At 61.4% G+C, this 15,881-nt stretch overlaps 1 protein-coding gene across 1 annotated transcript in view; it reads right to left on the minus strand.

The window, feature by feature from the left end:
* FBN3 (fibrillin 3) overlaps positions 1–15,436 on the minus strand; it is a 63,076-nt gene extending 47,640 nt beyond the window's left edge. Inside the window, exons 1-17 of the mRNA XM_023644662.2 lie at positions 15,304–15,436; positions 13,389–13,602; positions 13,190–13,272; positions 12,557–12,655; positions 12,305–12,400; positions 11,976–12,071; positions 10,021–10,218; positions 9,785–9,910; positions 9,534–9,659; positions 6,023–6,175; positions 5,737–5,919; positions 5,263–5,406; positions 5,070–5,189; positions 4,810–4,935; positions 2,032–2,154; positions 1,651–1,926; positions 1,303–1,356 (exon numbers count right to left, since the gene is read on the minus strand). Of these exons, the coding sequence (XP_023500430.2) occupies positions 1,303–1,356; positions 1,651–1,926; positions 2,032–2,154; positions 4,810–4,935; positions 5,070–5,189; positions 5,263–5,406; positions 5,737–5,919; positions 6,023–6,175; positions 9,534–9,659; positions 9,785–9,910; positions 10,021–10,218; positions 11,976–12,071; positions 12,305–12,400; positions 12,557–12,655; positions 13,190–13,272; positions 13,389–13,534 (2,149 nt within the window). The 5' untranslated portion in view covers positions 13,535–13,602; positions 15,304–15,436. The remainder of the gene's footprint in view (positions 1–1,302; positions 1,357–1,650; positions 1,927–2,031; positions 2,155–4,809; positions 4,936–5,069; positions 5,190–5,262; positions 5,407–5,736; positions 5,920–6,022; positions 6,176–9,533; positions 9,660–9,784; positions 9,911–10,020; positions 10,219–11,975; positions 12,072–12,304; positions 12,401–12,556; positions 12,656–13,189; positions 13,273–13,388; positions 13,603–15,303) is intronic.
* Positions 15,437–15,881: the final 445 nt, after the last annotated feature.

Consider the following 15,881-nt stretch of genomic DNA (forward strand, 5'->3'; position numbering starts at 1 on the left):
TCCAAGCAGCAACCCTGACCTCCACCCACGAGACGCCACCGGCATGCTCTCCGATATTTCTCCAGAAATTGCCAAATGTCCCCTGGGGGCAAAACTGTCCCCAGTTTGGAACCCACAGACCAGACATTTGCACAGCAGCAATATAATAAAAATAAAGGAAGTCCCAACTGTTAACTTCACAGGAGGCTTACTGGCTGGTGCCAAGCACGCTGACTCCTCCGACCCTCACGCCACCCCTGAAATGGGTCCTGTTATTATCCTCACTTTACAGACACAGAAACTGAGGCACAGAGAGGGGAAGTAACTCGTCTGAGGTTATTCAATCAGTAAAGGGCATGGGTGGGAGCTGAACCCGGGCATGTGCCTCCAGAATCTGTGCCTTTAACTTGGGGGGGGGAGGGGGAGGACACCTATCCTGCAATGGGAAACAACCGCATCTTAAATCCTTTTATTTCCGCTCAGGCAGAAAGGCTGTTTCAGGAAGGAATGTGTGTGTGGGGGTGTGTGCACATGTGTGTGTGTGTTTGATCAGCAAACAAGTGAAAAAAGACACACATGCAGGGAATTTCCTTCCCCCTCAAGTTGCAACGGTTCAGCTTTGGGCTGAGACCTGCTGGCCACAGGAGATCAGCCAGGGGTCCCCGGGCAGGGACTGGCCAGTCCTGGGGGAATGGGAAGAATCCCGCTGGAGATGGTAGAGCGAGCGGGACAGAAAGGAGGGCTCAGGAGGGAAGGAGATGGCAGGGAGGGGAAGGAGCCATGGGAGGAAGCACGGCTTCCCGCATCCGCCATGTCTGTCACGGGCTGACCTGTGACCCCCAAATCCACACGTTGGAGTCCTGACCCCGAGAACCTCAGTATGTGACCTTATCTGGAGGTAAGGTCCTCACAGAGGCAATCCAGTTAAAACAAGGTCATTAGGGTGGATCCCCCAACGCATGCCAGTATGACTGGTGTCCTTGTAAAAAGGGGAAATGTGGACCCAGACTCGCCCCCAGGGAGAACACCATGTGAGGATGAAACCAGAGATCAGAGTGATGCTTCTGCAAGCCAGGGACCACCAAAGATGGCCAGTAGCTAGGAGAGAAGCAAGGAATGGACTCTCCCTTGCAGCCTCCGAGGAAACCCACGCCGCCGACACCTTGATCCCAGACTTTTAGCCTCTGGAACAGCCAGATGATACATTTCCGCTGCTTGTAGCACTTTGTTCCACAGCCCCAGCAAAAAAAAAAAAAAAAAAAAAAATACAGGGCCCAACCACAACCCTGCCCCCTGCTGGCTCCCGGCACTGCCCCCACTCACCTCTGCCATCCGCCGTGATGCCGAGTCCACTGCTGCACAGGGCCTGGAACTCAGCTGGGGGGGGTAGGGCGAGAGGGGTCATGGCCATTGCTGCCATTATAGGATGTAGCCCAAGGACACGGCCCCTCAGTGTTGAGCAGGAGTCTGGGACTATGATGACCCCGCCATGGGAAGAGCAATTTCCTTCAATCTCTTCTTGGGGAGAGCCCCCAGCGAAGAGAAGCCTCCCCTCCCCATGGGAGCCAAGACCCCCGCCCCCTCATCCCCCAGAGTCATGGACTGGAAGCAAGGATTGATGGAGCGCGGGGCCATGAAAAGCTGGTGGGGGCCGGGCAGCAGGATGCTCACCAGAGTTCTTAGCGGGACACAGCTGGCAGGGCTCCCCAAACCCGTGATCTGGGCTAGCACAGCAACACTCGGACTTGGTGACAGCGCCGGGGAAGGGGCGGGCGCAGGAGCCCTTCTCCAGGGTCCCATAGCACGTGCTGCGCATGTGGGTGTCCACGCACACACGGCCGTCCACACCCACTGCCAGCCCCCCCAGGCAGCGGCAGTGGAACGAGCCCTCGGTGTTGGTGCAGTGGCCGTTCATGCAGATGCCCGGTGTCTGGCACTCGTCGATGTCTACGGAGGCCGTGGGGACACCGCGATGGGTCGCAGCCCCCCTACCTCCACCGCCGGCCCTTCCCGCCTCCCCATCTCTGCCTCTGATCCAGCCTCCAGCCTCACCCATGCAGTAGCGGCCACCGGGCGCCAGCAGGAAGCCGGACTTGCAGAGACACGTGAAGCTGCCGTCCTCGTTGAGACACACGCCGTTGGTGCACATGGTGGTGGTGGCACACTCGTTGTGGTCTGGGGACACCCGGAGAGGCTGGATCCAGGCAGGAGAGGCTGGGTGCTCGCCCCTCCCTGAGTCAGCCCTGCCGTGTGGACCGGCCCCTCCCTCTCGCTTCTCCAGAGCAGAGCCAGAGCTGAGCCCCCCGGGGACCCCTCCCAGGGGCGTGGGAGTCGGACAGGACATCGCTGTCTGACTGTGTCTGCCTGGACATCAGTGTGTCCGCTGGAACGTGAGCTCCCCTGGGCAGGACGGGGCTCCCTGCTCACATCTGTATCTTCCACCCTGGCACGTGTCAGCGCTCGGTAAATATTGTTCAAAGCTGACTAAGGGAGGTGGTAGCCATGCAACACTGCACTATGTGCCACCGCATTGTTCCCTTAAAAATGGCTGAAATGGTAAATGTGTATATTTTGCCACAATAAAAAAACGCAAAAAAAAAAATTCCAAGAATAAATGAGGTCATGGGGCACGACATTGTGAAATGCACTAAATGCCACTGAATTGTTCCCTTAAAAAGGGTGAAAGTGGTAAGTTTTGTGCTATATATATTTTGCTGTAAAAAACTTTTGAATAAACGAGGTGGTGTGTGTACAACATTGGGAATGTGCTAAATGCCACCACATTGTGCACTTGAAAATGCTACGTGGGGCCCGGCCCCGTGGCCCAGTGGTTAAGTTCTCGCGCTCCGCTTTGGTGGCTCAGGATTTCGCCCGTTCGGATCCTGGGCACGGACATGGCACCGTTCATCAGGCCATGCCGAGGCGGCGTCCCACATGCCACAACCAGAAGGACCTACAACTAGAATATACACAACTATGTACTGGGGGGCTTTGGGGAGAAGAAGAAGAAGAAAAAAAAATTTGCAACAGATGTTAGCTCAGGTGCCAATCTTTTTTTTTTTTTAAAGATTTTATTTTTTCCTTTTTCTCCCCAAAGCCCCCCAGTACATAGTTGTATATTCTTCGTTGTGGGTCCTTCTAGTTGTGGCATGTGGGACGCTGCCTCAGCATGGTTTGATGAGCAGTGCCATGTCGGTGCCCAGGATTTGAACCAACGAAACACTGGGCCACCTGCAGCGGAGCGCACGAACTTAACCACTCGGCCACGGGGCCAGCTCCTCAGGTGCCAATCTTTAAAAAAAAAAAAAAAAAAAAAGCTATGCGTATTTTGCTGTACACACACAAAAAAACCGGAATAAATGAGGTTGTGGTCGCACAAACATTGGGAATTACTAAAGGCCACTAAATTGTTCACTTTGAAGTGATTCAGTTGATCTTGTGTGAATCTCACCTTATTTAAAATAGTCTAAAGGAAGGTGGTAGGTGCAGAAATGAGTTAATTATCAAAGTATCAGTTTTGAGGGGCCGGCCCAGTGTTGCAGCGGTTAAGTTCGCACGTTACGCTTCGGCGGCCCAGGGTTCACTGGTTCAGATCCCGGGTGCGGACATGGCACCACTTGGCAAGCCATGCTGTGGCAGGTGTCCCACATATAAAGTAGAGGAAGATGGGCACAGATGTTAGCTCAGGGCCAGTCTTCTTCAGCAAAAAGAGAAAGATTGGCAGCAGATGTTAGCTCAGGGCTGATCTTCCTCAAAAAAAACGTATCCGTTTTGAACAATACAGGATTGTGCCCAAAAAGAAAAGAAAAAGAAATGAACAATTGAAAGATCCCCACAAAAACGTGTACGTGAATGTTCATAGCAGCGTTATCCATAATCGCAAAAAGTGGAGAAGACCCAAATGTCCATCAACTGATGAAAAGATAAAAACAATGGTTCACCCACACACTGGAATACTACGCAGCCACGAAAAGGAGTGAAGCCCTGACACACGCTACAGCGTGGACGGACCTTGAAAACACCATGCTCAGTGGAAGAAATCAGTCATAAAAAGCCACATAGCATGTGATTCCACTTACACGAAACGCCCAGAACAGGCAAATCCACAGAGACAGAAAGCCAATTGATTAGCCTAGTGCCCAGGGCCGGGGAGGGGAGGGAGAGAAGATTCTGGAATGACTACTAATGGAGATGAGATGATAATGATATTCTAAACTTAGATTTCGGTGCTGCTTGTACAACTCTGAATATACTAGAAGCCATTGAATTGCACACTTTCAATGACTACCTTCACGGCATGTGAATTATATACCAATAAAGATGCTTAAAAAGGTTTTTAAAAATGAATGAATGAATAAATAATGAAAGAATGCAGAAACGAGAAAATCCTTCCTGTTAAGGGAGGACTTGAAGGCAGGTCTCCGCAGACAAGGTGACAGAAGAGAATAAAGGGGGTCCCAGAGTGCCCCACAAGCTATGGTACCCCGGATGCCGTAGCCTATGAGCAGGGCGCTCTCCATGGTCCTGATCCCATCTCTCTGGGGTGGGGGGCACCTCGTGGGACAGGAGAGGGGGTGTGCCTCAGGCTCAGGATCAGACAGCCCTTCCCAGGGTGCATGGAGTGAATTCAGGGAGGGGGGAACGAAGAAGCGAACCAGAGGTGGACACAAGAAAAACCTCAGCTCGGCTGGCTGGGCTCAGAGGGTGAGCAGAGAATTGATCGTGGGGAGGGAGGCGGGTGACAGAGCAGCACAGAAGATGCAAGGGGGCCCTCGAAGACAGCCCGTGGGGCCCAGAAGCCCCCTACACACCCACCCACCCCCAACTCACCCACACAGCTCTTGCCATCAGGGCTGAGCTCGAAGCCTGCGTTGCAGATGCACTGGAAGCTGCCCTCCACGTTGACGCAGCGGCCGTGCTGGCACAGGCCACTGCTGACAACGCACTCATCCACGTCTGCGGGGAGGGAGGCGGGCAGTCAGCAGGTGCCCCGCCCCTCGGCTCGGCCCTAATTCAGGTGGCAGACAAAGGATGCCCCCCACCCCCGGCCAGGCCCCATGTCGTCCCCACCCTCCGATGGCCGGCCGTACCCACGCACGCCTGCTTGGTGAGCGTGGCCTGGAAACCCTCATGGCACCCGCAGTGGTAGGAGCCGGGGGTGTTGACGCAGTCTCCGTGGCGGCAGGGGCTGCTGGCACATTCGTCCACATCTGCGGGCAGAGGACCCTGAGCCCCAGCCAGGTAGGGTGCAGCTACCTGCCCCCCAGCCCGGCCACCACTCACCGATGCACTCGCCGCGAACATCCTGTGTGTAGCCCACGTGACACTCGCAGCGGTAGCTGGACGGGGTGGGCAGGCAGCGGCCATGGAGACACAGGTTGGTGAAGTGTCGGCAGATGTCGATTGTCTGGTTCAGTGTGGCCGTCCCTGCCGTGAGGCCAGCGGGGGCACCTGAGCATCGGCCACCCCACCCCGGGCCTTGAGTCTGGGCCTTGCCTCTGGGCTCAGACCCCCACTCTGAGGCCTGGACCCTGCCTCCTATGTCCAGGCTTTCCCACTTCAGCCCAGAGTCCTGCCCTAGATTCAGACCCCCACCCTGAGCCCAGACCCCCAGCCATGGCCCAAACCCTGACTTTGAGGCCCAGGTCCCCAACCTCCTCCCACCCCCAGACCACTGTGGGTACTTTCACCCCTACTGCCCAGGCCTGGATCCCCCTCCCGGGTCTAGGACCCCTCCTCCCAGGTCCCAGGCCTCACCAATGTTGGCATCGCCGAGGCCCAGGCTGGGAACCCCATGCCCATTGGAGCCGTGGGGGCTGTGCCGCGCTGGCCCAAGGCCGGGACCCACGCCGTTGGATCCGAAGCCAGGAAGGCCAGGGAAGGGGCCAGGGTAGGAGGGCAGCAGAGGGAAACCCTGCACGCACAGTCGCTGGAACTCTTCTGCGAGGAAGCAAGGTTTGAGGCCAGCCCCCAGCATGCCCCGGGGCCCCAACCTGCAGGCGGGGGGCAGAGGAAGGCGAGAGGCAGCCCCCCCTCCACTCACCAGAGCCCCGCGGAGGACACAGCTCAGGGGCCGGGCCAGCCGCCCAGCACCTGCCCTTGTCGCAGCAACACTGCCTGTGAGTGTAGTGGCCGGCGAGGTCCCCGGCACAGCGGCCCGTAATCAGCGCCGAGAAGCAGGTGCCGGCCCGGTGGTCTGCAACCGAAGTGGGGCGGATCAGTTACCGGACCTGGGTTCTGATTCCAGCTCCACCAACACTGCCCGCAGGACAGGTCTCCTTGCCTCCCTGTGCCTCAGCTTCCCCATCCGTGGAATGGGGATGCTCAGAGCACTCACCTCACCTGGGGAAAGTGACGCCCACGTGAAAAGTGGAGCATATCGTGTCTGGCACGTGGCCGATGCTCACTGAGCGACACTTTTTATTACCAAGCTTTCCAAATTACCCCAGGGAGGTAGATTTGGGCTCATTCAAGCAAGAGCATCCCCAAAACGCAAGCTTGCACTGGTCATGAGCTCCCCGTCACTGTGGGTATTCAACCACACTGAGGAAAAACTCTTGGTTTGGGGGCTTCCCTGGTGGGAGGTCAGGCTGGACGCTCAGGTGGGGATGCCAGGATCCACAGCTGTGTGTGCCTGCCTGCCAGCCCTGGGCATCCTGGGGAAACCTAAGAGGCTGTGAAACTGAGAAGGAACCCCGATAGTGGATTGATGGCTGCAGCCCCTGGGGAGACTGAGGCAGACGCCCATCAGGTATGAGAAGCACGGTCCCTCTTCTACTTTCCACTGTTCCCTCGAGCCCGGCTTTGTGCGGTGATCAGATTTCTGAGGCCCTGACTCAAAGAGCATATTTTTAGGTTTAAAATCCCATAGATCTTGGCTGGGGGCCCGCCGTGGAGAAACCCCTCCCACTAGCTGGGAGGGCCGCTGCCCACTGCTGTTGCCCTGCCCCAGGCTGAGAAACCACGCAAACTCTTCCCGCCTCCCCGGCCCCACTCTGTGCACCTGGGGACATCCCAGCTGCCCGTGTGGGAGTTGGGGTTCTGCACTCCTGGCACCAGCCCTGAGCTCTCGACGGGGGCTGGGCTTCCCAGACGGGGAAAGGTCAACAGACTCGTTCAAAGTCACACAGCTGCTGAAGGGCAAGGGAGGATGGGAGGCCAGACCAGCAAACCCCAGGGGACCTGACCAGGTGGCTGCCTCTCCAGTAGGAAAGACAGAGACAGAGCAGAAGAATTTCAACAAACACGATGCTGCCGCTGCTTTTTAAGCATCCGCTGTGATCAGGCCTGGCCAGGCGGCCACAGCCCCAACGCCACCGTTCCCCTGTCTCGGTGAACGTGTACTGAGCATCCACAATATCCAGCCCCAGGCAAATCGCTCCACCAACTGTACTTGCCCCTCTGCACGACTCCATGAGGTAGGGACTGCCTGTGTGCCCATTTTACAGAGGAGGAAGCTGAGGCACAGAGAAGCTATGTCATTTGTCCCACGTCATAGAGTTTGTGGGCAGCTCGGGTGGCACTCAACACCGGGGACTGAATCCCAAGCCCATGTTTGGAGGCAACCTGACTTTGGTTGAAATCCAGCCTCCGCTGTTCCATAGCTGGGAGAAGTACCCCCAGGCTGGGGGACGTGCCCAGAGGGGTCCTCCATGCCCGCCACGGTGGCCCCCAGAGGTGGAGGAATAGAAGATCTGGCGCTGGCCACAGCACACGGGCAGAACTCCAAACACAATACCCCAGCCCTGCCTGGTGGAGGCCCAGCCCGAGGCGGGTGGGTGCTGGGGAACTGCCAAGCCCCCTCCTCCCAATGCAGGACTCTGCCCGGCCCCTCTCACGAGTGTGCATACTCCGGGTCCCTTCGCCCTGTGGGCCGCTGGCAACTTCTAAAGTCTAACGACCAGCTCATCAAGACAGCAGGACAGGGAATGAGAGCCCAAGGGTCCCCCCGCCCGGGCCAGGCGGGGTGTGGGGCATCACAGGAGGGTGGGCACTCAGGGGGAGGGACAGCCCAGAGGACCCCACGGCGGCTGGGGGTCTGGGGAGCTGGGTGTGGACACCTGTCTGTTCTGGACTTGCTGAGCTGGCTCAAACAAACCCCTCTCTTGGCCTCAGTTTCCCTATCTCAAACACAAGGGTGTGGGGGGAGATGCATGAGCCTAAAAACTCCTTGGGAGGGGAAAGAGAAATGTAGAGACAGGGGTCTAGAGAGGCCATTGGGCAGAAAGGCATGGAGATGGCGGCTAGACGACCAGAGGGAACAGAAAGTGGATGATAAAGGACCAGAGGGGCACAGAGGTCGATGATAAAGGACCAGAGGGGCACAGAGGTGGGTGATAAAGGACCAGAGGGGCACAGAGGTCGACGATAAAGGACCAGAGGGGCACAGAGGTGGATGATAAAGGACCAGAGGGGCACAGAGGTGGATGGTAAAGGACCAGAGGGGCACAGAGGTCGACGATAAAGGACCAGAGGGGCACAGAGGTGGGTGATAAAGGACCAGAGGGGCACAGAGGTCGGTGATAAAGGACCAGAGGGGCACAGAGGTGGGTGATAAAGGACCAGAGGGGCACAGAGGTCGGTGATAAAGGACCAGAGGGGCACAGAGGTGGGTGATAAAGGACCAGAGGGGCACAGAGGTCGGTGACAAAGGACCAGAGGGGCACAGAGGTGGGTGATAAAGGACCAGAGGGGCACAGAGGTGGATGGTAAAGGACCAGAACAGCACAGAGATGAAAACTAGAGGTAAGAGAGGCACAGAGATGAGGCTGGACGACCAAACGGGCATAGAGATGGAGGCTAGAGCGTCAGAGGGGCACAGAGGTGGAGGCTAGATGACCAGAGGGGCACAGAGATGGAGGTTGGATGACCAGAGGGGAATAGAGATGGAGGCTAGAGGGTCAGAGGCGCACAGAGGTGGAGTCTAGACGACCAGAGGGGCACAGAGGTGGAGGCTAGACGACCAGAGGGGCACAGAGGTGGAGTCTAGACGACCAGAGGGGCACAGAGGTGGAGGCTAGACGACCAGAGGGGCACAGAGGTGGAGGCTAGACGACCAGAGGGGCACAGAGGTGGAGGCTAGACGACCAGAGGGGCACAGAGGTGGAGGCTAGATGACAGAGGGAGGCTGGAGGGTCAGGAGGGCACAGAGATGGAGCTAGACAAGCAGAGAGGCATAGAGATGAAAGCTAGAGGGTCAGAGGGGCATAGAGGCAGGGGGCCAGAGAGGCCAGAGAGGCAGCCAGTGGGCCAGAAGAGCCTAGAATCTGAGAGGCAGAGGGGCGCAGGGAGGTGGGCAGTGCAGCCGAGAGGCCAGCCAGGGGATGAGAGAGCTAAAGGGCATGGAGGTGGAGGGCCAAAGGGCGCGAGACTGGGGTCCAGAGAGCGCAAAGCCTAATGGGTAGGGAGGCCAGATGCCAGAGGGATGGAAACTAGGATCCAAACAAGACAGAAGGACATAGAGATCGGAGGGCTAGCAGGGCCCGAGGGTTGCAGAGAGAGATGCGCGAGGGGCCGGTCTGGCCGCCGTCTGCCCTCTAGCGCCCTCGGCTCACCCAGGCAGCGGGTGCCATCCAGGTTGCTGGCAAACCCACGGGGACAGGTGCACACGTAGCTCCCGACTGTGTTGGTGCAGTCGCCCCCAGAGCAGAGGCCCGGCACCCTGAGACACTCGTCCACATCTGTGTAGACAGATGCCGCTCAGAGCCGGCCCCCGCCAGCCCCAGCCCACCTCCTCCTTGCAGGGGAGCCTAGGCCACCCAGAGCGCAAAGGAGGGCCCAGTTGGTCCCCCTCCCTGCCGGCCACCTTCACACTTGGCACTGTTTTCACTGAGCAGGTGTCCAGCCGGGCAGCGGCATTCAAAGGAGCCCACAGTGTTGACGCAGCTGCCCCCCTGGCACAGGCCTGGGACAGCCTGGCACTCGTCCACATCTGCAAGGGAATGAGAGGCCCGTCAGAGGGAGGAACCAAGGCCGCCAAGCGCTCCCACTCAGCCCTGGCTCCCAGGACCTCCGGCCCCCCTTCGCTGACCCCCCATTCACCTTGGCAGGCCCCCGTGTGGATATTGGGAATGAAGCCACGGCGACAGGGGTGTGGCTGTGCAGGGCAGAGCTCACACGGGAGGCCCCAGGCCCGGCCTACAGTGGCACAGCAGAGCGCCTTGGTGCAGACGAGGACTGTCAGGTGATGGTGGCACCCCTCGGGGCCCACTTGGCCAAAACAGGGCCCTGTCCGGTAGTCTGCGGGACAGATGGATGTGGGCAGCTGGCCTCCGGCTGCCCCACCCCACAGCCTTCTGCATCTTCATCCCCGCCGCCCCAGCTCACCTGGACCACTGTAGCAACCGCCTTCCCAGCCTCCCTACACCAACACACCAGGCTTTTTCCTGACCACAGCCTTTACTCACGCTGTTCCCCTTCCCTACCTGACAAACTCCTATTCACCCTTCAAAACCCTTTCTCACTAAAGCATTCCCCAACCAACATCCAAGAGAGAGGCCAGGACCTCCGAGCCCACAAAGCCTAGGGCATATCTGGGGACACCCCTCCCCCCCAGGCCCCAACTTTCCTTCAGGCCTGGGTAGGGACCCATGGATGCCTGGCTGGAGAGCCTCTCTCGTCCCTGAGCGCATGCTGGCCCTGCCAGATCTCCCTAAATTTGGGAGAGACCCAGCATCTGCCCAAATGCTCTGGATCCACAACACTACAACCTTGACCCCTGCAGCCAGCAGAAAGTGGTCCCGTCGGTCCCCCCACCGCCATACACGGGCCCAGATGTGACTTCCTGGCTCCATCTTCCAGATGGTTCCAATCAAGGGGCTGGCACTGAACCAAGGGAAGTCCCTCCCAGAAGGAGAGGCCAAAGCCAGGCCCCGGATGGAGGAGGGGCTGCACAGAGACCCCCCGGTCGCCCTGATTCCCTAAGCCAAAATGCTGTGCCCAGAATCTCACCTAATTTACCCAGAACCCTGGATCCCCACTCGCTCCCGCCGAGGCACCCAGCCCTGCCTCCCTCTGGGACCCTCACTGTCCACCACCCACCCGGGCTTCTCCTCTTCCCCCTCCCCACTGAGCCTCACTCCCCCTCAGCCACCGCGACTGCTCCCCCACCATCAGCTCGAATTCCGATTCTGTTTTCTTGTCCAACCCAGTTCCCCAAAACCCACCCTCGAACCCAGGTAACCTCCCAGCCCCTCCGGCTTCTGATTCTTCGCTACCCACCTCCAACCCGGCTCGGCTCCCAGCCACACGCTCCCCACTGAGGTCAGGCCCAGGGCCCGGCCCATACTCGCCATCCTGGGCTCCTTGGCCCCGCCGGGCACTCCGGTGGCTCCCACAGCCCGAGATGCCCCAGCCTGGGCACCCCCAGGGCCACCCGCTCCTGCTCGCTTTCTTCTTCTCAATCCTCTGGGGGCTCCGTTTTTCCTGAGTGCCCTGACATGGCCCTCCTTTCTCCTCCCCTCGAACCTGGACCATCCGCTCAGCTTCAGGCCCCGTGGATGGGGCGGCCCCCAAGCCTGGGCGTCCAGCTGCCTCCTGGACCACCCACAGGCTCCTGGGCCAACACTGAGCTTGCGGTCTTCCCCTTTCCTGCCACCCAGTGGCACCACTATCCCCTTGGATTTCAGAGCAGACCTGGGGTCCGTCCTTGCTTCCGTTCCTCCCCTCCCCCTCCCCCACATCCAACTTTTCAAAAGACATCGTTGCTTCCACTGTCTTCATTTTTAGCAACTGCCTCCTCACCCCAACCACCTCAGCCCGTGGGATCACTCTGACAGAGGGGGTGCAATAAAAGGGGGCTTGTCCATCTTATGAACTCCAACTTATCCCTTCCTCCAGGAAGCCCACCCTGACTCCCTTCCTGGAGCAGACTGTTTCTCTGCCATTCACAGCAATGGGGGGCTGGGGAGGTGGAAGGAGGCCAGCTGGACCCTCCCAGGGCCTGGCCAAGTCTCAGGGCTGCCAGGAAGCCCCATCCTTCCCCCCCGGCTTGGTACCTCTCTCACACTGAGGCCCCATGAAGCCGTACACACAGGCGCAGTGGTTCGGCCCGATGCAGCGGCCCCCATTGTGGCAGCCGCGGTCACAGACGGCTGTGGAGGGAAAGGGGAGGTGGTCTGAGGTGCCCCAGTAGCAGAGGGAGCTGGGCCCCGGGCAAGCCCGTCTTCAGCCGGGAATCCCCACGATCTGACCCCAATAATAACACTGTGACGAGTGTGTCCCCTCCAACCCCTAGTCCCAGAAAAATGACCGTGGGTGGTAGGTGGGTGACAGCAGAGACCTGTCCTTTGGGATCCAGGCCCGGGTGTCCATGGGGGGTACTCACGCTGCCCACACACGGTGCCCGTGTAGCCCCTCTGGCACAGGCAGGACTCCCCCCGGCAGCTGCCGCCGTTCATGCAGCTCACACTGCACGCTGACCCTGAGGATGGGGAGGACGGACACACAGTAAGGGTGCAACAGGCCCCACGACGCACGGGCAAGGCAGCGGGATGAGGAGGGCCCGGCCCGGCTCTGGTCCTGGAGTGGAACCAGCCCGGGCTCCCAGTGGCATCCAGAAACTTCCACCCTCGCTCACCTGGGCTCCCTGCGCAGCTGGGGGCTAGCGTCCCGTCGGCACAGGCGCACAGGTTGGGCCGCGAGCAGAAGCCCTCGCCGCAGGCGTGCCTACAGACAGCTGGCACGGGCGGAGCGGGCGACCATCAAGGCCTGGCCCCGAAGGCGGCACCATCCCCCCCTCCCGTCGGCGCCCAGGGCGAAGCTTCGAGTCTCTGCTGAGCCATCGAGCCATCACGACAGATGGGGCAGAACGGCCGGAGAGAGGGGCCAGGGGAGAAGCTCAAGATGCTCGGGCGTCGGCCGTGGTGGCCAGGGGCCCTCCTGGGGAGTGGAGTCAGATTCTAGAGATGGGGGATGGGAGACAGACTGAGAGACAGAGATGAGGAGAGACAGAGAGAGAGAGACCAAGAGAGAAAGAGACAGGCAGAGAGAGAGAGACAGACAGACAGGCAGACAGACACAGAGAGGCTGGAAGGCAAAGAAATGAAGGGCAGGGGGGCCTGGGAGCCAGACGACAGCAAGGGCCATTCCTGAGGTTCATGCAAGCACCCCAGCCAACGTCCTGTGACCCGGGCTGGTCCTGCCCGCAGGTGGGGGAGCTGCCCCGTGCCCCCATCCTGCGCCCCCTCCTCCAGAAGGCAGCACCACTCACGCACGACACACTGGTTCCCGCCGGGCAGCGTCCTCCAGCCGGGACAGCAGTAGGTGTGGAAGCGAGAGCCACACACATTCGGCCTTTGGGAGAGCGTGGCACGGCAGGTGAGCCCCTGCCCAGCTGGGTGTCCCCTGGGCCTCATCCTCGGCCCCCCACCCCCAACCCGGGGCCTCTCAGCATCCCAGGTACCACGCACCCCTGCAAGATGCTTGGGCTGCCGCGCCTGCGCACACGTCCTGGACCTGCAGCCTCCGCCGCCCCGTCCCAGCGGCCCCAGACACCCGCCACGCACGACAGGGCCGTCCAAGCCAGCAGGAGCGGAGCCAGGGGGCCCCAGGCCATGGTGAAAGCGCCAGCCCCTCGCCTTGCCAAGCACAGACCCTCCAGAACCACGACGCGTCTCCTGGAGGCTGCAGAGAAGAAGCAAGAGTGAACCCCAGCAGAAGGCCCTGGGCTTGGCCACAGGGCACACAGGAGAATGGGGAGCAGCTGGATGGAGAAACCCAGGCCCCACCGCAGAAGCCTCCGACCGACCCTGCCCCGGGAGCAGGTGAACAGTCAGGGAAGGCTTCTCAGAGGAGGCGTGATGTCTCAGAGAGGGAGTTAAACAAGAGAGGGGTGCTGCAGCAGAGCGCACAGCAGAGCAGAGGCAAGAAGGTCGGGGACCACAGAGCGGACGGGAGACGGGGACAGAGGCCAGTGTTGCAAGAGTGCAAGTGTGCAATGGAGCTTCTACTTGTAGGTTAAGAACGATGGAGAGCCCTCGAAGGGCTTTAAGTGGGAGCAACAAGGGCACAGGGGCTGTGTGACAGAGTAGGGAGGGCTGTAGGGGCCCCAGCGGCAGCGTGCAGGTGGGGAGCCCGGGCTGGCGTCCAGATGAGAGCGGGCAGAGCTGGTGGCTGATTCGCAGGGCGGCGGGAAGCCTCGAGGGGGCGGGCTGAGCAGGGAGGGAGGGGTTGGGAGACAGGGGGACGCATGGACCTTCTGAGCAGGGGCACCAGGCGGAGGCTGGGACCTCCCAAAGGACAGCACGCGCCTCCGCCCACCAGGGAAGGGACGGCTTTGTGCCCATTTCACTGACGGGCAGACTGAGGCCCTCACGAGCTTAGTGCGGGGCTGAGCGCGGGCTGAGCCCTGGCAGAGGGGAGGGACGTGAAGAGGATCCGCCCCGACCCCCAGGAGGGGGGCGGCTCTCTCCTGGACCTGCAAGGTTGGGAGGGAGGAGGTGAGGACAGGGCCGCTCCTGGTGCCGGAGAGGACCAGGCAAAGCTTAGGAGGATGGAAGCTGAATACTTAAGGAACAGAAGGCAGACCAAGTGGCCTTCTGGGGCCCCTTTGGGGTCCCAGTTTCCAGGCCAGGGAGAAGAATTGGGTCTGGCTGAGGGGCATGCTGTGTGCCCTTGGGCCCGTGGCTGCCCCTCTCTGGGCCTTGGGATGACAGGAGAGCCCGACCAGGTGGCCCCAAGGTCCTCGGAGAAGGGGGAGACCCTTGTCAACTTAAGCGGGGAGGCAGGAGAGAGCCGGCCCGGCTGGAGAGGGGCAGCGGCTTCTTGCTTCCAAGCTGTCCAGGCGGGTCCGCGCTCCCGGGACGCCTTCTCCAGGCGCAGCCTCAGAGCCCACGGGGCCTCCTTCCCGGCCCGGCCCGCCTCGCGGACGGGGGTGGGGGTGGGGGGTCTCCGGTTTGGCCGGCCCCGGCCCCCCGCCCTCCCTCCGCCAACCGCGCCCCGGAGTTTGTCGAATGAATGAGCGGGCATGGCGCGCACGGCACGGGCGGGGAGCCGGGGGGCGGCCAGCGGGGGATCCCGGCCTCGGGGGACCAGGGGGGGACCGCGTTCTCACCGGGCAGGGCCGGGGACGCAGGCCCGGGGGCCGCGACCGCGCTGGGCTCCGCCCTCACCTGCGGGTCAGGGCCCGGCCCGACCCCTCCTGCGGGCGCTGGTCCCCGCGCCCCGGGCGGCCCCGAGCGGAGCGCGGAGAGGGGAGGGGGCTGGGCCCGGGGCTGCGGGCCGCGAACAAAGGAACTCGGGCCCCGCGCCCGCCGCGGCCCCTCCGCCGGCCCTGCCGCCCGCCCCTGCGCTCCGGCCCGCGCCCCCGCGCCCCGCGTCACCTACCTGCGGGCCAGCGCGCGGGGTGGCAGGCACGGGGGCGGGCGCGCGGGGCTCCCTCCGCGCCGGGGGCCCGGGGCGGGAGCGCGGAGCCGAGAGGCCGACCCCGCCGCGTTCCCGGCCCAGCGCTGCCACTCGGGGGGAGCGGGGAGCGGGGGGCGGGCGGAGTCGGGGAGGGCGCGTTCGCACCTCGGAGCTCCCGGGGCGGCGGCCGGGGGCGCAGAGCTCGGGCTAGGGGAGGGGCCGGGAGCTGGGGGAGGGCGCGGGGCGCCGGTGGAACTGGGGGGGCTGGAGGGACGGGGGAGCGCAGGGCGGGGCGGGGCGGGGGCCGACGCGCGATGGGGACTCGCGGTGGAGGGAACCGCGTTGTGGGAGAGAATCGAGCTGGAGGTGGCCCTGAGGCGGGGCTCCCATCGCGGGCGGCCTGGAGGAAGGAGGGCCGGGAGGTCCCGGGACTCACCTGGGAGGCCCTCCCACCTCCTCCCAGGATGCCTTCCTCAGGCAGAGAGAATTCCAAGGGTGACTTGGGAACCTCACCTGGCGCCTGGAGCCTGGAGTCTTGACTAAACTAAGATCCTGAAACC

This window comes from Equus caballus, chromosome 7, assembly GCF_041296265.1.
Source record: "Equus caballus isolate H_3958 breed thoroughbred chromosome 7, TB-T2T, whole genome shotgun sequence".
Lineage (NCBI taxonomy): Eukaryota > Metazoa > Chordata > Mammalia > Perissodactyla > Equidae > Equus > Equus caballus.